This window comes from Cavia porcellus, unplaced genomic scaffold (assembly GCF_034190915.1).
Source record: "Cavia porcellus strain 051 isolate PalLab524CR breed Dunkin Hartley unplaced genomic scaffold, mCavPor4.1 scaffold_26, whole genome shotgun sequence".
NCBI classification, from domain to species: Eukaryota; Metazoa; Chordata; class Mammalia; order Rodentia; family Caviidae; genus Cavia; species Cavia porcellus.
In genome coordinates, this window is record NW_026947509.1 from 9,767,875 (window position 1) to 9,790,764 (window position 22,890).

The 22,890-nt window shown below is 41.8% G+C and overlaps 1 protein-coding gene across 4 annotated transcripts in view; it reads left to right on the forward strand.

The window, feature by feature from the left end:
* Ush2a (usherin) overlaps positions 1–22,890 on the forward strand; it is a 658,323-nt gene that overhangs the window by 187,729 nt on the left and 447,704 nt on the right. For 2 of the 4 annotated variants that reach the window (XM_063236705.1, XM_063236706.1), the window contains exons 18-22: positions 258–512; positions 2,068–2,237; positions 5,336–5,371; positions 7,307–7,451; positions 21,877–22,107. In XM_063236705.1, coding sequence (XP_063092775.1) covers positions 258–512; positions 2,068–2,237; positions 5,336–5,371; positions 7,307–7,451; positions 21,877–22,107 — 837 coding nt within the window. The remainder of the gene's footprint in view (positions 1–257; positions 513–2,067; positions 2,238–5,335; positions 5,372–7,306; positions 7,452–21,876; positions 22,108–22,890) is intronic. The other 2 variants (XM_063236707.1, XM_003474238.3) reach the window with 2 other exon arrangements.

Here is a 22,890-nt window from a genome sequence, read left to right on the forward strand (position 1 = left end):
ATATGTATTTAATAGTCTTTATATTCATCTAACCCAACATTCTGTTGTCTTTTGTAAGTACCTGTCATCTAGATGCCTAAATTGCAACATCTAGTTTACTAACGAAATTGACGGGTGATGGAGTTAGACTAATGAAAAGCCAGCATCCTGGCTGTATTCATTTATATAATGAATATATACCTACCTACCTCTCCCCAAGCCACCCCCAAAACAGCTCCTTGGTCTCGGTCCCCTTACCCATTGTTTAACTTTGGTAGGAATTGTTACAAAATACGAGTTATACATGCAAAGATCGGGGTCCACTGAGGAACGCAGAGTCTTCCAGAGCAGCAGCTGGCTGGGTCCTCAGCCTTCTGCAGAACCAGCTGATGGAACTGCACAAAGACCTCTCCAGACAGCTGCTACCATCACTGGCCTGGAGCCCTACACAGAGTATGCATTTAAGGTCTCAGCTGAGAATGTGGTTGGTAGCGTGTCTTCCGTCTGGATCTCAGAGAGGACGGGAGAATCAGGTAAAGTTCAAACCTTTCAGCTCCGCCGTCTAACCCTTCAATAAAACTGTTGCCTGACATTCAAGGGAACAGTGACAGATTTGTCTTTTGAAAAGCACGTGTTAAAAACTTACATAACCCAAGAAAAACTTCATATATGGGTTGACTTCATTAATAACCCATTATATAGTATTTGCAGTAAGTTTTAAGGAAAAAAGTAAATGCTTTATCTTTGAAGTCACAAAGGGAGCAGAGGTGACTTGCCTGTACTTACAGTGTTTGGGGAATGCATCTCAAAATACCAGTTGGTTTCCAGTCTAGAGGAGGTTGGCTACTTCTCTCGTCTTGTTCCACATTCAGCCCAGTGGAACAGATAACTGCTACCAACTCCACAGTTCTGTTTTCCTTTTTGATTTTCTCTCTCCAAATCAAATAGGATGGCTACTAGGTTATCCAGAGTGCTCAACACCTGGGTACCAAAATCTGTAAGTCAACGGTGTGTCTATAAGCACTTGGCACTACGGTAAGGAAGGGAAACATTCTAAGTTTCTAAGGTATCTTCATTAAGGCACACAAACTACTGCTTTAACCTTTCACGTTATGTTTGCAGTCAGCACCCTTCAAGTTTGATGAGCATTTGTGAAAGCAATGTCACCTTTGCTCCACTTTGACTCCATGGGGAATCAGAGAAACCAACTGCTGATCTTGATATTGGTACTGTGGAGGATCGGGGTAGCTTTGGGTCCATGCCCAGGGCAATCATTTCATGCATAAAATGCACATTGTGCTGGAGGCTCTCTTAATGACCACAAGCAGTCTTGGACAAATAATAGTACCGCGATTGCACAAGAGATGAGCCATGGCCTTGGGAAGGGGAAAATCAAGGTCAGGAATGAAAAGTAATGGATGAAAGCGCAGTACTGGACCCTCATAATCTTATGGGTCACTGGCTAATGAAAGTATGATGAGGTCCTCTGATAATGCACCTTTGCAGAGCACACTTAAGAGCCTTTCTAAGGGCTCGAGGAGGGCAGGAGGAAGATGCGCTCTGTACACTCACCCTGAACATCTCTACTTGGAAGCTTTCTTTGGGGTTACTTAGCGTTATTTTAGATGCACCTCTTTCCCAATTGCGTTGGTTTGGCATGGCAAAATATTTCTTTACATGAGAAACCCAGTACATAATCATGTGTCATTCTGAACTTTGTGGATAAGACATATTCTATTTCTGTGATTTCTTTCAAATAGTCATAATTCCTAAGGTTTTCAACTCAGTTACCCACTAGCTATCTTTATAGACATCTGTGAATTCCTAGAAGGTATTTTATAAACACAAGCTAGCTCGTAATACGAAGATGGAGAATGCTCTCACAGATGACCTTTTAACGAGTGTATATCATACACATATATATATATCAGTATATTATTCAATTTTTTCAAATCATATCAGTATATTATTCAATTTTTTCAAATCAGAATATTTTATAAGGAATAAGCCATTTGAGAAACTGTAATAAATTTGAAAATGTGTGGGGATGGTGTGCATGGCTTTGATGTGTTACTTTTGTCTCGATAGCGCCTGTGCTCATGGGGACCCCTTCTGTCTCTCCACTCTCCTCTCACTCTCTCAATGTCTCCTGGGAGAAGCCACCAGAAAATGTTACCAGAGGAAGAGTCATGGGGTACAGCATCAGTCTGGTTTCTGAACAGTCACCTCAACAGTCTTCTCCAGTGGTGTTGCAACAGGTACCCTTGTTTTTAAACATTTCTTTTCACAATTGAATTGTGGCTTCCTTTTACCAATTTCTGAATCTGTAGAATTCTGAAACAGAATTCTTCCTATGCATCTATTAAATGGGACATTTTATTTTTTGGACTTGTGAATTTTTTACATTATTTATTTTTTTCTAATATAAGCATACACTGAGGCAAAGTTGGCATAATTTTAATTCCTAAGACCTGCTTTTTTCCACCCATCCTTAACTACTTGGTGAGAAGTGAGCTTTCAGTAGCTATTTCTATTGTATCATGTAGACACACAGTAGTCTACTTACACAATCCACAATCAGTTGATAGTTGTGTTAATTCTTTTGGAGAATTAAATATTTAATTAAATCTTTATTTCTAGTTCTTTAGGGAAAATCCTGAAGAATAGTGCTATTACAGCAGAAGTTATAAACGTGTTCAAGGTTCTGGATATGTGCTCCATCCTGCCTTCCATCCTGCCTTCCATTCCATCCAGCAGAAATGAAACGCACTGTGATAGCTCACAGTGACTGAGGGTTTACTTTGCCCTGAATGAGGGCATCCACCATGCAGGACAGTCCCGGGAGAGGACAGGTTCCTGTACATCGTGGCTGATGTATAGTGTCTTCCTAGCCCATCCTGCCAGTGTGGGAGTGGGCTAAGGCGGAGGCTGCTGAGGTCCCCGAGCAGGCCAGTCTGTGTCCTTGTCTGCCCAGCGCCTCCTCTGAGGGACCTACTCTTTTCCTTGGCAGACACTCATGTGAGATCAGATCTTACTCTTCATTCCCACAATTCTCCCCACCAGGATTCCTCTTCCTGATTTTCCAGACTCCTTTTTACCCCATGGTTAATGTACCAGCTGCCGCTGCTGAGAATCCACGTACACCCAAACTCTAGACACTTCCTTTTCCAGTAAAATAGACAGCAGACTCACTGCCTTGAATTCTGCCTCTTGAGAAGATATTTTTAGCCATTCTTTAGTACCTTCTCGGGGGGCTGCAGAGCTGAACCCATCCTTTTCTGACTTGTGGTAGCCACCAACACACCAAAACATCTGTGAATTCAACTCAGTGTTTCCCCTTTCAGGTCCTGAGGGAACCCCCTGGGTTCGTGGCTGGGCTTGACCCAATCCCAGGCGTTTCCTTTGATCTTAGGGTGGATTCCTATTGAGTGCCCTGACTCTAAGACTTTCCATGTCTGAAAACACAGCTCATGAAAGTAGCTCTGACTGCAGTGTCATTTGGGTCCCCTGGTGACCTGCTCTGCTTTAACCAAAGCCCACTGACGTGGGAGGGGTGTCTATAAAGTGGCACACAGGGCTTCCATCACACAGTATAGCCTTCCTTTGGGCCTTGGGGTCCTATTTTTTACATTTTTATTTTATTTTAAAGAGAATAAAACAAAACAAAACAATATAACAAAGAAAATTGAAACAGAACAATGCAAACAACACAGGGCTTCAAAACAAGACAATAGGAAATCAACAATGGCTACCATAATGTCTCTTGTTTTCTTCAACGTAGCTGTCCATACATGTCACACATAATAAGATCAAACAAAACAAAACATCACCTATTTTATGTCTCTTTTTGGGACGACTTTTCCCCATCACCACTGCCTGTAAGGCAATAGGCTCTGTAAGGTTTTGCGTCCCGAAGGGCACACCTGCCTGTACCTCTGTGTTATCTGGGCAGAGTCCTTTCCTGATCTGGGAGCCCCTCAGTGTGGCAGTGTTCTCTGTCTCTTGATCACGTGCATGGGGAAGTCCCTGGGTGTGCAGTGTGCCCCCTGTGTCTTAGGAGAGGTGCCCGACATCCTACTTCCTACTTAGTGGTGGCAGGAAGATACCGTAGTCTTCTTTTACTTTGGAGTGGAGGTCCTAGTGTGTCTCTGACAACTCGAACTCCTAAAACCTTCGCTGATGCAGCACATTCCTGAACTGTTAGAAAGCCAAGCTGTCACTCAGTGGGGCCCTGTTTTACCAGACCTGTATGTAGCTGCTTTTTCTTGGTTAGCTGATCTGTTTCATGTGATGTTATTGATAAGGAGCCTTTTACAGTTGGTCTACAATTGGGAGTTAATTATCTTCAGATTGTCTGCTTCTTTCTTCAATGTGTTGATAACAGTCAGCAAAAGCGCCCTGATTCTGTTGTCCTTATAATGCCAAGTTTCCTCCAAAGAATTCTTTGTAGGTTGGAGTCTGACACCAACGAGGGTTTCAGAGTCACAGCAGTAGACCTCTGCTGTGGCCCCTGTGCTCTGGTTTCTTCCTGTACTGAGGTCTGAGGCAGCCAACCAGGGCCTCTCCATCCTGGGTTCACCCCTGACCTTGGTGCCGAATGTCAGGTCGCCAGCAGATGTGCTCTGTGCTCCTCCATTCAGCTCTCTCGGAGGTGCTCTGAGAAGCACCTTGCACAGAGCAGTGAGAAGAGCAGGGCTGAGCAGAATCAGGAGTGGAGCCATCAGGCAACTGTAACTGTGGCCTCAGTGGACGCTGTGGGCAGTGCGGGGGCCAAAATGACCTCGGAGGTTTTCCCAAATTGACTCCAGAGGTTAGATCTTGGTCCCTCTCTGGTATTTATTTCCTAAATTTTAGTAAGTGCAGTGGCTTAAAACAACAATACTGTGTTCTCAGAGCTCTGGAGGCTGGAGTTCTGAGGGGAAGGGGTGGACTTTCTGCAGCCTCCAGGGGAGCACCCTGTCTCGCCCCTGCTGGCTTCCAGTGGCTGCTGGTACTGCTGGATTTCTGGAGACAGAGTTTCAGCCTCTGCCTCTGTCGTCACAGGACCTTTATCTGCCTTCCCTGGGTATCCTTCTCATTTCTCCGATGAAGGCATTGGCTAACTGGATTCATGGCTTGCCCTGCATACAAGATGATCTTGCTGACTACCTGAGCAAAATCCCTGCTTCCATGGGGTCTTGGGTCTTGGGTAGACAGGAAAATTTGGGAGACACACTTCATCCACTAGTAATAGGTTTGCCATGTTTTCCTGTGACTTTAGTGGGCAGAGCATATGTATAACACTAAATTTTGTTCTTTATACTAGACAAAGCAAAAGTCAGTAACTAATTTATGATCTCTTGTACATTTCTTTCAGTCTAGGTATGTGCTGGCTGCCTGTAGTTATCTAATGGTAAGGACATAATTAGTGCAATAGGTACGATTTAGTCTATCCATCTGCTTTATTAAGATATTTAAGGTAAATTTACAATTATAATTTGTTTGGTCTTTATTTGGTATACTCTGTCCTGTGTGTATCACTGAGTGTTTTGTGTTATTATTGCTTTTACTGTTCTCTGTTGTCTTTGTAAGTTGCAAAGTTGTAGTTTAAATATCTGGGCAAATATTCCATGTGATGTTTTTTCTTAATTCTTAGTGACATTTTGTCCTAATGTCACTAAACTTTATGATTATCAGCATTTAGGTTTATTTATGGAAGATCGCTGTATATAGATGTGCAGTCCCACATCGCTTACTGATAGGCATGTTCTGAGAGACATACTAGTAGGAGATTTCACTGCACAGATACCACGAAGTGACCCTACACAAATTCAGAAGGTGTAAATCCGCTACTCCATGTGATCTTTTGATGCAGTGAGACACATGGTAAACCTGAGATGAGTGAGGGCCGCTTATAGTGTGCTAGTTTTTTAAAATAATGACATCATTTACTGGAGTCTTCCCCTTGGACTAGGTGTTTTATCACTATGATACATGTACATTTCCATATAATCTGACTTTATTGTAGTTTTTCAGTGTGGAAAATTGAATCCAGGGCTTTATTCGTGCTAGGCAAATGCTCTGCCATTAAGCTCTAATTCCCTTAACTAGTTTTCCTTTTTTAGCATAGAGCACTCTTAAGCCAATGACAGCTATACAGTAAATATATTTTAATGATTAAGTGTATAGTGCAGTAAATACATAAGCTGGTGATGTCACTTATCACTATTCTCAAGTATTAAGTGTGATTCATAATTATGGCCTGTGCTCTTATACCACTGGCAGCCTAGCGGGTTTGTTTGTTTGTTTGAGACAGAGTCTCGCTATGTAGTACGGGCTGGCCTTGAATTCACTGAGTAGCCCAGGCTGGTCTTGAACTCCCAGTGATCCTCCCGCCTCAGCTGGGATTATAGTCCTACTCAACCACACCTGGCATGTTTCTTTATGCTAAAATCACCATAAATGTGTAATTCATTATGCTATGCCATTGCAGTAGTGTATGTAAGAATCCATCAATAGCCTTACATAAAATAGCTTTGTATTCATAGTCGGTGTTTTACACTTTAATGACTTTTTTAGCTAAATACAGTTTGTATCCACAGCCTAAGAAAATTTCCATGACTCCTTTGATCAACCGTAGTTATGATGATGGGATTGATTCTCAGTGCTGATCATGTAATTACTCGTTTATGGGCTATGGAGATCCTCATGGGCTTCTTTGCTCAAGTCTGCTATTTTCAGTTGAAAGTGCTTGATGGAGACAATATTTCAAAAACTGTAACTATTTGATCTGATCCGCCTCTGCTAATTTGTGTAGCAAAGATAATTGAGAGCCGACCTCATGCGGATGCTTGTTAATGGTTCATTTTCATTTCCCTTCTACTTCTGTGGCTTTTTGTAAAAAAAATTAAATGATGGGATTGATGTGAACAGCGACACCCTTCTCTTCTCCTGCCATCGAATAGCATGTGGCATTCCTACTTTGGCTTCCTGTTGGACAAGTTCCATGGTTTTGTCTGGACTTTTACACAGTAACAATGACAATGTCACCACCATCTTTATCTCTACCATTGGTGACAATAACCATCCCACCATGCTGCTTTATGAGGCAATAACTTGGTTTTCTCATTTATCTACTCAGGAACTGGATTATTACCTCATAAAACAGTGTGATTGTACAATTATCAATTAAATCCTGGCTTGTTGAGACTTTTTTTTAAGTCCCTTTCCTAATAGTAGCTGGCGATAATTCCCTCTTTTTGAATCCATGGAACTTTGACTGCCAAGATCTTGCTTTTTTCCCCGATTGTCTGTCACCTGACCATGCTTACTCTTTCTTGCCTTGAAGCTGCTGCACACGGCACAATCCCAGGAGCTCTCTTACATCGTCACAGGACTGAAGCCTTACAGGATGTATGCGTTCACCGTTTCCCTCTGCAATTCGATTGGTTGTGTAACAAGTGCTGCTGGAGTGGGGCAGACTTTAGCTGCAGGTAAGCATGCTTTAATGGACATGAAAGATACCTTCTATGTTCATAAACAAATGCCTATAGAGGTTCTCTACTTTGGATGTAACGTTTGTCTTCTCTGTTCTTGGCTACTTCCTCACTAAGCCTGATTGATGAATACCTTGATATTTCCAAACAAACAAACAAAAAATTAAGTATGAGAGGTGCCCAGGAACCCTGCATTGCAGTCATTCCATAAGAAATGCAGAGGGATCCAGGGCTTGGGCACCAACCTGGGTCCTAGCTGCATTGCAACAGCTATAGGAAGTGTTTGGAAAGCTTCTTTGGATGGGTTTACGATACTACCCACTCCTATCTCATGGACACATCCACGGATTATAGGATGGCCCTGGGGTTTTAATTTGCCTTTATTGAGGCAGTTGCTTATATTTCATTTATAATTAATAAAAAGCCCCTACATTTATAAACTTTCAATGAAACTTGTTATCATGGTCCGAGTAGAAAATGGTTTGTGTCATTTTGGTTTGTTTTACTGAGAGTCAGCTAGATTTATGCCAACCTGATTGCAGGTAGTACTAACACCTATTTAATCCAATACCTTAGTATTGGCTGTATTTTTAAATTAAGGTATTTCTGCAAGCAATCCAATAAGGTTTAATTTGTTTGTCTTTGAGAAGTAATGAAAAGAGATTCAGAGAGGTGATTGAGAAATAAGGTGAATGTTTAATTCTAAAAATTTTTGCAGTAAATGATACATTGCCATTAACCCCTTTAGGGTACTTGGTCTCACCTCACAGCCCCATTGTTCTTGCCACTCTCTGGAGCAGTTCTGAAAGTTGTCTTCATGAGTGTCTTCACGAGGTGTGATAAAAAACAGTGAGTGCTGCCATCCGCTGGAAAGGCAGGCTGTAAAACCCCATGGTGTCTCCTCATCTGCCTCATTCCCTGGGTCGGGTACCAAGAGCCTTCTAGCTCCTTCTAAACGTCTGATAGGTCTAAGTCTATTAAATTTTCTTCCTAGTTATGGAATAACATTTTTGGCACAAATTATTTCACTCAAGTAGTGTTGTTTGTTCCAGTTTTCCACTAATGAGAATGACTAACAAATTCTATGAAATGATGGTTATTTTTTGACTAAGCTTTTTATATAACTATATATTTAATCTGTATGGATTTCAGATGTGTGAATACACTTGTGGAGCTCCCGGCTTGTGCAGTCACTGATGGTGTGCCTAGATTTCCAATAAGACTTCTTACAATCTGTGTGATTTGGGCGAAAATGGCACGATGTTGGATGAAATTTAAAAGTGGAAACCATCTTGCAGGCTGAGAAAGGGAAAACAGTGACATAGCACAAGCTGAAGATGTGGGAGGTGTAGGGTGAGGAGCCCAAACCATGAGAAGGAACAGGACCAGAAGTCACTTGGTGTGACTAGATACCACTGTTAAGATTCTGTTGTAACCTTCCTCCCAGTGCTGGGAGAACCGGTGCCTAATGCCACTGGTGGTACTGGGCTACACTTGTCAGGGTACTGAGCATTAGTGAGCTTGTGGCTAACTGTGCTGATAGATGCTGAGGCCCAGTGGGATGTGCCTTTGGAGGGTGCATCTCCTGCTCCACTCCTCCTTTCTTCCTCCCCCTTCTGACTGCCATGAGAAGCTTTCTTCTACCATGCCCTTCCAGCATGCTGTTCCTGCTTTGTAGCTGATCAACCACGGACTGAATCCTCTGAAAACCGTGAGCCTGAATAAGCTCTTTTTCCTTTAAGTTGGAGCACGCTGTAGTAATGTTGTAGGAGGGTGAAGAGAAACCGCCTGGTCTAGAACTAACAGGACCCTGGAGATAGAAAGAGAAAAGGAAGAGAAATGTCTGCAGGGCAGATGATCCCTGCCCCTGGCTTGAGTGATAACCCTTGTCTACATCACCCTCCTTGAGAGCAGCAGTGAATTCCTCAGGGCTCTGTGCAGCTTTCTTCAGCTACTGGCGAGAAGGATTCAGGCCACCCCTGACCACAAGAAGGACAGACCTGAGCTTCTGAATTGTCTGTCTTTCCTTTGACCTTGGAAAAGAGGGTGTGGCCACATCTCATATCCTCTGAAAGTTGTCAGACATGAACGTCAGTTAGCTTTGGAAAACAAGAATTCATGTGCATAAATTTTGTAGAATGACAAGTAATCTTGCTTTTCCCTGTGCTTTGTTTATATTTTAAATATATGTAAGGAGAAAATGATAAATAAGCCAGAATGAAAATGTTTGAATTTGGACTCTGCCATTTGCTTTTACGCTGTTTAGCTGTGTGACCTCAAGTGAGTGTCTGTTGCTTAAGTGTTCAGATTTATAAACAATAGTAATATATTGTGTAAGGTTTTATGAGGATTAAAACAAGTTAAGGCAGATAAAATATTTGAAGTGGTGCTCATCAAGAATAAATTCTCAATGAAATTTGCTATTATCATGACTATTACAATATAACATTTTATTATTCAGTGAGAATTATAGAATTTTTAGTATGACCAAATTGAGATATTTATTGTACAGCTGTAGTTTTCTAACATTAGTAGAAATAGAGAGCCCCAAAATTAGGTTTATTATAGCATAAACTTTAGAAGAACTTAAAGTCTGAAAGCAGATTTCTATTCTGTAAGTATGTCATTCAGAATTGTGATGTCCATTTCATGTGTCTCGCAACGACAAGTATCAAGTTTGCTGTTTGCAATCTAAATAATGTGCCCTAAAAACATCGTCGGTACCTTTTCTCGTGTGGAGGTTCACTTCAGTAAGCATCTATTGAAAGTCGCCATCAGAAGCGCTTTGGAGGAGGCAAAGATAACCATGCAGTGTTTGCTAAAGGAGGTGACCTCTAACAGTGGGACAAATACCATGAGGCTCTAGGCTCAGGGCTGTGGGAGAGGTTAAAAGAAGGGGCTGGAAGAGAAAAGGAGATTGGTGTCTTCGATTTGCAAGACTGGGAAATTATCTCATGAGATGACATGGCAGATGGAGTGGAAAAGATTGGCAAAGACATCCCTGGGTATTTCCTGAGTATGTACCATGTGCTGGTCACTCTTAGAGGATGGCCATTTTTGGTGCTGCTGGGATTTGTAAAGACTTCTCGGCCAGGAGACAGCAGAAGAGATCAGAAGAGAGATCTGGAGTCATTGTCATTTTCTTAGAGGTGACAGGGAGTCAATCAGAGAAGCAGAAGTGGAGACAGAAAGAAGAGAAGGCAGTCATTCATAGAGGAGAGCAGAAATCCACAGGGGCAGAGGAGGAAGGGTTGAAGATGATGCTAATGAGTACAAACCACGGTGCTGCCTCGGAATAAAATGGGAAGAAATGGAGGACGATTGTACAGGGAACTAAGCCTGGGAGTTTGTGTGATCATCTGAAACATAGCTGGACACAAGAAGCAAATTTGGAACTTAGAAATGATACACGTTGAGTAATCATCTTTATATGCATGGGCGACACAGCTACGCAGGATGATAAGTTAATGAAGGCAGAGAAAACACAAAACAGGAGTTCAAAGAGTTGATCAAAGAGTCTCAGTGAAGCCCACATTTCTGAATGAAGAGGGAAGGGTGAGTGAAGGGACACAGAGAAATGGCCAGAGTAGGGACAGGAAAGGGGCCATTGCCTCTAAACACACAGAAGAGAGAATTCTAGCAGGGGAGGAGTCTGCAGTGCCACATGCTGCAGGGAAGGCAGAAGAAATTCTGGTAAAGGGACGTGGCTCCCGGGGACCCGGGTGGGAAGTGGGGCACAGGGGCTAGAGCTGCAGGCGGAGAAAATGAGGAATTTCAGAGCTGTGGATCTTCAGGACTTGGTCAAACTCTCTATCACAGAGCTCCTGCTTTTAAAAAATCGCATGTACTTCTGTTCCCATTGAAAACCCTGGTTTTCAAAAGGAAAAATGATTTTAGTGGTTTGTAAAGGGGAAAAAATTTCCGTCTTGAGTACTGATATATTGAGTGAGAATTATCTGATTCTGCATTTGCTAAGCAGAAAATACAGTCATTTACATTGAAATAGTGGGGAAATAATTTTTGCTTGGAATTGAATTTATTATAAAGTGAGCACTCAGATAGGTTCAGATCAGTGAAAAGAAACTCACTTTGTTTTATTTGAATGCAAGAAAAAAACCCACTCTTTATTGATTTGATATCCTTTTGAATCCTCTATTTTCTGGACATGAATAGTTTCTCCCCCCTAAAACTTTCCCAGATTAAACGTCTCCCTGAGACTTAGAGAAACCAAGTCAAGGCAATAAGCATTGAGAAGGCCGATGCTATGAAACAGTGCTGGGAACGCAGCCGTGGGACCCCTCCTGCTCTCCTGTTTCTAGTGACAGCTTTGCCATTTTGGAAGGGAGCCGTGACTCCAGGGAATGGCGATGGATCCGCAGGAAACTGAAGTCTAATGCAGTGTGATGAGCTTGCTGTCGGGAATAGAAGAGGCCGACGGCCATTCAAACATTCTGAAGAAAAGCACCATAACTTGAAAATGGCCTTTTAGAAGCCTTAAATCCTATACAATGTGGTGCCTCCTTAAATCTCAGCTGTACAAACAAAAAGAGATATTGTAAACTTTCATCTGGCTGTCTCCTCAGTAATCTTGAGAATTATGATTGTATTTTTTTTTTAAACTATGATTTTGATCCTTTGATTTTGGACCCTGCATCAGGCCTGAAATCTGATTTTGGGGAGGTATTCTCCCGGAGAGAGCTGCCCATCTCCTAACCAAATCTGGAATCAGGGTTATTGGTGGCTTTTGGTGATTCTGGTTGGATGCCAGTACTGAGCAGATGAACTGGGCCTTTTAAAATCCTTCTCATTTTTTTTTTAAAAGATTGCCCTTTTAACTTAGGAAATTTGCACGTTTCTCCCTTTTGCACATTGAGCCCAACTGAAATCTTTTCTTTCAGCCATACTGTTTGGAGAGTCATTCTGGAAGGAACAATGTGATATTTCTTCTGTCTATCATAGAGTGACCTCCACGCGACAAGCTTAGCGTCCCCCACCCCCATTAAGCGAGTCATTAGCTGTACATTCCTTTTCCCTTGGAATCCGGAGTGAACTGCACAGTCTGTTTGCTACTGGTTGAAAACACATTGTTTTGCATGCAGGTACATAAGACTTCATTGTGGGTAGGACCCAGAGTGATTAAACCAGCACTCTTAATATGTTAATTTATAATTTTAATTACAACAATCTTGTATATATAGTCATTAGTGAATACTAATATAAATATTTTTCTACGTTTTTATTCATAATGCATAAACCAATCATCCCACTACTTCTCCGAGCTTGCCTGTGTTCGTCTCATAATACAATCTTTGTTCTTAGTTATGAATGCATTTTGTTCTTCCTGTCTTGAATAATCCCTCATTAAGCTAGTCACTTTCTGCTCCATGCTAAAAAGGAAAAATTATCATGCAAATGTGGCACGCCATATTAAAAAGCACATTACAAACACTTTTGTTGCTGTCCTTCAATTAGTTTCCCTTCTTTGAATTTAATTCCATTTGTTGTTAAACTACTGACTTGATGTATGGACTCATGAATCTGAGGCTGCTGCCAAGAAAGTGGGGAAAAAAAAAATCAAAGCCTTTTCGAAGAGCTGCCTAGGCGAGCTGAAATGAATTTGCTTCACCTTTGACAAGAACACTTGAACGGCACTGGAATCCTCTGATGATTCAACTTGGCTAATTATCCAATTATTTATTTCAAGAATAAAGGCACCATTTTACAATTAGAGGAGTGGAAGGCAGCCTGAGAAAGCCAGTAATGACAGAGGATTTAAGTAACTCATAAGATAAACTGTAGCTGTGTAAAAACTGCTCTCACCTGGTATTTTCAGGCAGTGCTTGGGGTCCTGGTTGATATCAGCAAAATTCTGAGTCTACGAAAGGGTTTTTGTTTGTTTGTTTGTTTTGCTTTTTCCACAAAAATCATTTTACACTTCTAACCACCATGTCAAATTTCCATGGCTCTTAAGCAGTGTTTAAGTTGTATTTCTCTTGATTAAAAGCTTTTGGTTCAAAGCAATACTTTTTAATTGCCTAATGATATAAGTCAGTTCTTAGGAAAGAACCGCACATTTAGGAGTTCATTTGCAATATAACTGAAAAATTCATTGCATGGCAGTAAAACAATTTACTGTTAATTACAAGGAGAAGAATTTGCTGTAGCGTGCTCACAGATTGCCATGAATCATGTAGCACTCCTAGAGATTTATAACAGATGTGTAAGTGGGATGAATTAGCAGGGTTTAATAACAGAGACACAAATCATGCAGACTTCAAGGAGCTTTAATTGATATACTAGAATGTGACGGGCATGAATCACTCAGCCATTCAACACCACTGTAACATATGGTCAGCTCAATATGCTGCATCTGAAATCGGTCGGTGAGTCGTTGGTCGTCCCATATGGTGGGAGCAATATATTTTTCATGATTAAAAAAATACATCCATTTTTTAAAGAAATATGATTGCAAAGCGTGTTTGTTATTGAACAATCACCTGAATGCCAAGCGGTGTTTTTTTAAATGATTTTTTTAAAACATGGCAGCTTCCCCGAATAAATAGGGGTTAGTCCTTGTAACACCAGATCGCTGGAGGCATCTTAAGAACCAGGTCTGTGCCCACTGGCTTTCCTGATCCCCAGCAAGCCTAGAGAAACACAGCTAATGGTAGCTGTGCTTGTCAGGGAAATCCTTCAAACCGGGGCAGGACAAACAAGATGACGAAAAGAAGTCAATTTCAGAGAAGTTTAGGAATGTCTGGTGTGGCAAGCAGAATTCAGGGCATCGTATGGGTGATCTGTACTTAGCAGGGCAACAAAGGGGTCGTGATGATGCCGTGGCCCTGACGGTAACAATTGGATGCACTGTTTTATATGGGTTTCTTAATTAAATGTTTGGTCCTTCAGGAGCATTGGAAAAAAACCCACAGGCAGGTCATTACACAGGCAGGGGCACCAGTCCTGTGTCATTCGTGAAGAATTATGTCAGTGTGTGAAAACAGCTACCCTGGTGGAAGGCCGTAACTGGGATATGCAAACGTGTTTTTTATTGGAACTGGAATCCGGCAGCTTTGGGACAAGCTTGTGCAGTACTCACAGATCTGGAAGACTTGACAGACTTGAAAAAGGAATATTGCAGCCTTAGAACTGTGGCTGCCAGGATTTAATGTCAACAATTAAAATTTATTTTGATCCTTACCTAGTGTTTATTACTGTTTGTATACACAACAGACCTTACTAATACAGAGATGCACTATTAGATAGAATTACCATCTGTTCGGAGTGAAATGCTGGCATCTGTCTTGGACGCTAAAACTAAAATGATATTATTTCTAACAAAACAAAATTAACTGCCTTTGACTCACCAACTTCAATTCTGAGGGTGTGAGTGTTCCTCGGGAAATGGCACATTTGTGAAATATGGAATGACCTCAGTCGTTAGAGCCGCTTTGAGCTACATGACTTTCTCAGGGTCCCCAACGACCTTTTTGGCATGTGGAAATAGCATGCAGAAATCATGTTTTTAAAAATAATACAATCTTAGCTTTCCAGTGTGCTTGCTATGTGTGTCTTATACTGAGGCATTAATGCAATACAACTAAAATATGCAAAAAAAATCGACTGATTTGCAGAGGCTGTAGTATAGAAAATATTTTGACAGATGTGTCCTAAATAGATGCAAGGAAAGAAATTAAACAGACAAAAATTCATCGGACCCAAGTTGCTTTAGGTCCCACAATGGCACCTTTAGAAAAGCATAAACTGTATCTTTTCTGGTAGGCAATTTAAAATTTTCTTCCACACTGACATATATAAAATATTTATGTTGAACACCCTTCCTTTTTTTCTTTTAAGCCTAAGTATCCTATTAAAAAGGTTTTTGAAGTTAGAGAATTTGGAGGCTCAAGGGCACGAGTAGTTCCCATCCTGGCGCTGGAACATTGATGCTACTCTCTGAGAAGCCAGGCTTCAGTGCTGAATATCACACAATAATAAATTGTGTCACACAAGCGTTTAATGCATGTACACAGTGCATTAACTGTAACTGTAGTACATTTATTTGTGCTGGAGGAGACTTGAAAATGATTAAAAAATCAATACTTCGCTGTCAGAGAAGCAAGTGTTACGATACATTTAAGTAGTTAATTGCATAAGTCCCATAAAAGCTTCAAGTTTGGGGAGCAAGAATGTCATAATTACAGTCCGAGCAGCTACCTTTTATTAATGGTGGACTTCAGTGCTGTCATCATTGCTGCTGTGTGTGCAGATACAAAGGGTCCTCTTCGCTGCAGGATCCTAGCGATGTACAAATTATCGTCACCACCAGAACCCTAACTAAGACCATGTTTACTCACCAAGTTAGGTACAAATTATTATCACCAGGATGGTAACTAGTTAAGGTGATGTTCGTTCACCAAATTCACTTAAGTTCTCTACACACAGTAAATTTTGACCTTTCTTTCTGTCAAGAAACACAGAAGAAAGCCAGAACGCTTGTATGCCCACTGGAGTCAAAAGCAGTGGGTCTCTTGCTTTCTCTTGGGCTAAACAAGTGAGTATGGCTCTCATCTCCTCATGGCTTGCTAGTTGAGAAGTATGGCTTTCAAATTACCAATCACAGAATTTTAAACCTTGGGAGATCCTGGACATAACCAACCACGTCTCATTTTCCTTCCTGTGATACTGGGGATTGAACCCACTAAGCTACATCCCCATCCTTTTTATTTATTTATTTTTTAATTGAGATAGGGTCTCCTTGAGTTGCTCCATTGCTCAGGGCTGGACCTGACTTGCGCTTCTCCTGTTTCAGCCTTCCAGAGTGCTGAGATTCCCAGTGTACACCAACTGTATTACTCTTAAACAAATGCGGCAGTGGAAGAACAGAGGAGCTAAATAATGGATTAACCAATGTTTGTTCCATAAGCAGGGTCTTAGAGCCGGTGTAGAAGCTCAGTCAGTTCTGCTCTGCACGTCTTCCCACAAGGAGACCAGGAAACAAGGCCAGAAGTGGCGGAATGTGTTTTGTTCTCTTTTCTCACATCTTAAAGGGATGGTCAACAAGGCAGCCCTAAGGGATCTCTGAGTGTGTTGGGAACCCTTCCTCTGCAGTGTGCTTATGGGCACAAAGTCACAGCAGGGATGGTGCCAGCTGGGAAATCTTGGCTCTGCCATCTAAATTTTTTCTCTGTGACCTGAGCCCAGGGCCTCTAAACAAGTGTTCTCGTTGTTAAGTTGCACTGTCTGGCACCGCGTGAGGTCCTACCGAGGAAGTCGGAGTTACTTTCCACTGACAGAGTGCCCAATGTGTCTTGTGTTCCTCTGCTCCCTGCGTGCCCTGGACCCACCCAGGGCTTGGTTGTTCCTGGATTCCCATTTCCAGAAGAGGAAGACGGTGTTGCATGGAACACATTCAACATCTCTGCCATGTAGCCTTTGCCAACAACTGATTCTTCCTTGAAAACAAAGAATAATTCGATTAAAATGGCCTGTACATCAACAAAGGTATCTGCATGGCTCCTGTGTTACGGTGCTCAAAATTCCACACCATAGACATTTCGGAAGTATAATATATCCATTATGATATGTTGTTAATCAGATTATAAAGTAATAAATGCTGTGTAAAGAAAACTGTAGATCAGCCGAGCATTTTATGCAGAATTCATATAAAGAGAAGAAAGACTGGAACCTCGATTACAGTGTTGTTAAAAAATACAAAACCATTATAATTTAATCCCAAGTGAAAAAATAAATCAGATGCTGTTCTTTGAGATGATGGAATTGAAGATTCCTTTTCTACTCTACATGTACAAGGGGATTTCTGAGCAGGTGCAAATAGATCTTGAATGTGGTGAAGTGTTTTTACAATACACAGTTTGAAAGATGTGTAAGTGACGAGTTATAATAGCGTCCTCCTTTGTCCAAACTTGTTTTGCAAAACTGAAAGTAATTAATTATGTATTTTTGTGGCTACAGCAGTTACTGTTAAAATATTTAACTGAAAATTTATCCTCATAGTGTAAGAGGGAAGAACCAAGGCACATATAATACCATTTTAAATGATTTTTCTCTAAAGTATGTGTAGCAATTGGAAATTAAAAAGTGAAATATACTCTCTAAGCCTGTAGGGTCCTTTTCATTATTTAATACTACCTCCTCATTACTATTTTGTAATTCAGAACTGTTTGAAGACCACATTTTTTTGTATCTATAAACTCTTTGGTCTCCAAATCTAACAGCTAACCATCATGCTTCCTCTTGGTGGAACCATCTCTTGGTGGCTCTCTGAGTGTGTGACCTGTATCATTTAATCAATTGACAACTTCACGTAATTCATCCTTCTGTTCTGAGGACAACTCTTGAAAGAATGTTGAGTAGGGTGTACAACTTTCCACATACACTTGCTCAGTTCCTCTATGTGAACCTGTATGATACACTAGCTGGAGAGGGCTTTTCTTTTTTTAAATCAGAGGGATAAAAAATATACTATACTTCAATGCATTCTCCAGAGTTGACATCTTAAGAACAGTGTAATGGCTTGGTGTGATAGTTCTCTTGCAACGCAAAGGCAGTGCCCTACAGCTTGGTGGGGTCTGAGTGGTGTTATAGTTAAGCTACAAGTCCCCAAAAGCCTTGTGTGACCATAGGTGGGACCTTTGGAAGGTGAGTGGATCATAGGGACTGTTATGATGCCTTACTGTTAGGAATGGGGCCTGGTTGGGACAGACAGGTCATGGTGGGTGTGATCCGGAAGTTGGTATCTCCCTTCCTGGCCCCTCCCTTAATCTCCATCTTCCATCTGTCCACCATGCTGTGAGCAGCATCTCCTCTGTCACACCCCTCTGCCATTCCCTCCTGGCTGCAAACCAGCTGCCTGTGGACTAAAACAGTGAGTGAAAATAAACCTTTCTTCCTACAAGTTGTGGGTATCAGGTACCAGGTCTCAGTGCCCTAAAAAGCAACTAAGAGAAAGGGTCAATATTAACTTTTGTGCCCTTGTTGGCAACACCCTTTTGCCAGCATAAAAACAGTATGTGCCCTCACTGTAGAGATACTGGGATTCCTTTTGTGGGATTCCTTTTAACTCTCAATTTATAGTTTTAATCTGAAAATGCTTGTGAGTGGGCTGCTGAGCAGGAAATGATTCTAAGACTCTGGTGGCCCACTTTATCTTTGCCCCCATTTGGGGCTGGTGGCAGTGAAAGAGAGGTTTGTGTTCTGTCAAACACCCAAGGCCTCCATGAAGCAAGGAGAAGAACATTGTGCTTATCACAGGGCTAGATTTAAAATACTTCAAAATAAAATGTTCAAGTGCCTGTGTCTCAGGACACTCGGGAATCTTAAGTGAAATACAGAGAATGTATGGGAAGAATTCAAAATGCCATTTTTATGTTTCTAATAAAATTAGGCAATGGAAGCTGGGTATTGTGGCACATGCCTATAATCCCAGCACTTGTGAGGCTGAGGCAGGAGGATCACCACGAGTTCAAGCCCAGCTTGGGCTACAAAGTGAGTTCAAGGCCAGCCTGAACTACACAGAGACTCCATCTCACTCTCCTAAAAAAATTCGTCAGTGGAAAATGATGTAATGATTCCTTTGCTTGCATCCATGAGCCCAGGACTGAGGAAGGTTAGGCAGGCTCTTTCCTCTGCTAAACTCATAATCAAGTAGCCTGCTGGGATTTTAACACAAGGATGAACCTCCAAACTCTGAAGACCAGTTCATGGGAGAGGGATTTTCAGGATCACTTATTCTTTTATTTTCCTTTTGGATTATTTTAAGTGGAATCACAGGTCATAGGACCAAAATCCTTAATAACCCATTATTTAGCTGAACGTTGGCAGCCAGTGCTAAAAGACATCATATATGTCATTTAAAGATTCATATACCTATAAAAATACAGTTGTCACAAGGGTTTCAGTGGCCGAAGATGAGAGAAATTGTTAATTATCTTTGGAAGCCAATGAGCTTTGTGCTCAGTGCCTTTTCATTTTTTATCAAAAGATCAAGAAGAATTACAACTAATGGTTTCATTTGGAAAATTGGCCAAATTCTAAAAGGTAACAAATAGTCATTTTTCTAAGATGTTTGATGGGTTATTTAAGGAAACTTTTCATGGGTTATTCAAGGAAAAAAAAGTGAAACCAAAACTTTGCTATCATGCTTAGTTACCCATCTCGAGCCACCATTAACCACCAGTTTCAACTGGTCGTTGTTGTTACGCTCATCATCCTTTCCTGTGGGTCACACAGAAGATCTTAATTTCTCTTACCTGTGGAATCTCCTAGCAACTCCAAAGAATCCCCACTGTCCCAGGAGCTCACTGCTTGCCCAGTCCCCCTGTCCCAAGATCCTAGGGCACCTGTTGCTCAGGTGAGAGGCTACTGCTGGTGGGCTGGTGACTTTAGGGATCCTGGCTTCCTTTGGGCTACAAAGCTGCCCAGCATCTTCTGAGCTTGAACAGAGGCTGTAAACTGCTGAGCCATGGGGACAGGGTGGTTTTGATGGGTTGTTTCTATGTGCATCAGTTCTAAGCCTGAAAAAATTCAGACAACTACACGGAGAATGGCTTTTTGACCAAAGAAGACCAAGAAACGGTACACAAGTACATGAAAATAAGCTTCACATTATACATAAGGGGGAAAGTACAAATAAAAGCAAGGCACCACTGCACCTTCCTTAGCACTGTCAAAAGTGAGAGCACTGACAATGCCAGATGCTGATGAGGATTTGGAGCAACAGGAATGCTCACTGGTCACTGGTGAGAATGCAAAGAGCACAGTCGCGCTGGAGGACTGCCATGGCCAACAGGATCCTGAGAGGGGGCACAGGAGATTGAGAAAAGACAAGACACACCAGAAGAGGAAAGCTGGCACCTGGCAGGACGCAGCCTCTGATGGAGTGGTGGCAGCACCATGCAGCCCCAGCGTCTTCCTTTATAGACAGTAAAAAGGGGTTAAGTACAAGTCTCAGTGTTTTGCTGAGAACACGGAAAGAGGGACATTCTCAGCACAATATGATCTGTGATTAATGACGACGGGGAACACAGAGGGGCCGGAAGCCTGCTGATATGCTGCTGAGCTGGAGGTCAACTTATTTACACACTTTGCCTCTAGCATCTCATGTTCCTGGAACTGGCTTTGCTCTGGTCCAAAGGGGTTCGCTGCCCTACAGAGGATGGTGGGCAGCTTCTCACACAGCTGTTTGATGCTCTTCCCATAGGACCCAGACATGGTGGTGAGTCCCCCTACCAAGGAAGTTGGAAAATTCCATTCACACCAAAAAGTGCACATAAAGAAAGTTTACAGCAGCTTTATTAATTGCCCAAACTTGGACTCAACCAAGATTCTTCAGTAGGTGAATGGTTGAAAAAGTGGCATACATGCAATGGAATATTATTTAGCACTAAAGTGAAATGGACTCTGAAACCAAGAGGGACCTTACACACATATTACGAAGTATAAAGAGCTACTCTGAAAAGGCTGCCTGCTGCACGATCCCAACTGTGATTCCCATAGAGTGTGCGATGCAGGAGTGAACTGTAGGGTGCATTGCAGACTGTGGGTGAAAAGGACACGTCTGTGTAGGCTCATCAATTGTAACAAGCTGCTGGTGAGTGATAGTAACAATGAGAGAGATCACGAATATGTAGGGACATGGGCATACTATCAAATCTATACCTTCTTTTCCATTTTACTCTGAATCTAAATCTGCTCCAAAGATACTAAAGCTCTAAAAATAACTTTTTGACTCTTTTTAAAAGAGATTTGACATGATAGGATCATTGTTCCCAATTACCCATCAGTTGGCACGCCTTGGTAACAATGCATCCCTACCCAGAGCTTCTCAAATCTTACATCTGATTTCCCCAGCAGCTCATTTCAACCATCCCCATCACCTGCACAGACCCTGTGATTGAAAGCACCACACTGAAGTCATGTTTAGAAGAGGGGCTCCGTACTTGGCAATCAATGTTGACTTTTGACTGCAGGCTGGGCTCTTGGTGAGGCAATTTCCCCTCAGCCAAGGAGCTACATTGAGAGAGTGGACAGCTAGTGAGCCATTAGAGGCCAACGGGCAGGAGTTGGGGCATTGGTGTACCTGCTTGTGAGGAGACTCTGGGTGGAGCACCGACAGTAGCTATAATAATACAGGAAACCAGTTAACTAGCAAGAAAAAAAACCAAGAAATTATTTTGAAGAAAACATTTCATTGTGAAAGGTTTGAATTAGGTAGTTGTTAAGCATTCAAATTTTATATAGTCGTATTTGAGATCGATAGGGTTTCTGTTCTTAGAATCATAGAAATCCTCGTGATCTCCATTGACCTGATTTTGACTGTGTTGTGTGGTGCACAAGTGCCTGTGTGAATGTGTGGAGAGCGAAGCCAGATTCTGGAATGTCACCGGTGTTTTCTAACATTTAGCACCTGCCCAGCTGAGGCCTCCTCAGATTAAAGGACTCAACAGCACCACAATCCATCTTACGTGGTTTCCACCTGAAGAAGTAAATGGACCCTCGCCTCTGTACCAGCTGGAAAGGAGAGAGTCGTCTCTACCAGCCCTGGCGGCCACTGTGATGAAAGGAACTCGTTTCACAGGAAATGGATATTATAAATTTCCCAGCACCACTCACCCCGTTGGTACTGACTTTACCGGTAAGTGTGTTTGGCAGTTTCATTTAGGAGCTGCTGAGCTCCAAGATGTTCTGTTATTTTAATATTCCTTTAAATTTTTTACTACTGTCTTCCTATTTATAGAAATACGAACTCAGTCCTTTTATAACTGTAGCCTGATTGTGTCAACATGTCCATCTTTTTAGAGTTCTGGAGGGGAAAACTGGGATGAGTAAGGTAAAGGCAAAGGGCGTGGCGAGGCAGGCTGATTGAATCAAAGTACAGCCAGCTCTCAGGCATTCGGTAGGAGAACGTGTTTCTCAGAACAATACTCGCCAGGTCCTGCGGTCAGAGGAGTTCGAGGGATTTCCAGTGCTTTCTCAGTGCATGAGGTTTTGGAAGCTAAGCATTATAAGAAAGCTACACAACTATATTAGATTGCACGTTCCTAATAGGTATCTGATGCATTGCTTCCTTTTCTCTTTCTCTCTCTTTCTTTTCTTCGTGCCAAAACTACCAATACCCCATAGTTCATAGAAAGCATTACGGGGAAAACTTAATTTCAGGGAAAACAAAGTTCTCTGAGTCAGGACTGTGCAAGGAAGACTTTTGCCCCAAGCATAAAATTTAAAGCCACTAAAAATCTCAGGATTGGTGCAAGTAGTATTTTAATGCAATATTTAAAGAAATGGAAATCTATGCAAAAAAAAAAAAAAAAAAAGAACAGAAAACTATCACAGTTCTAAATAAGGGGGAATTGGCCCATGAATGTACAGGCGCCTGCATCCTCACCTTATCCTGTAGCCTTCCTGGTATCCTTCAAGT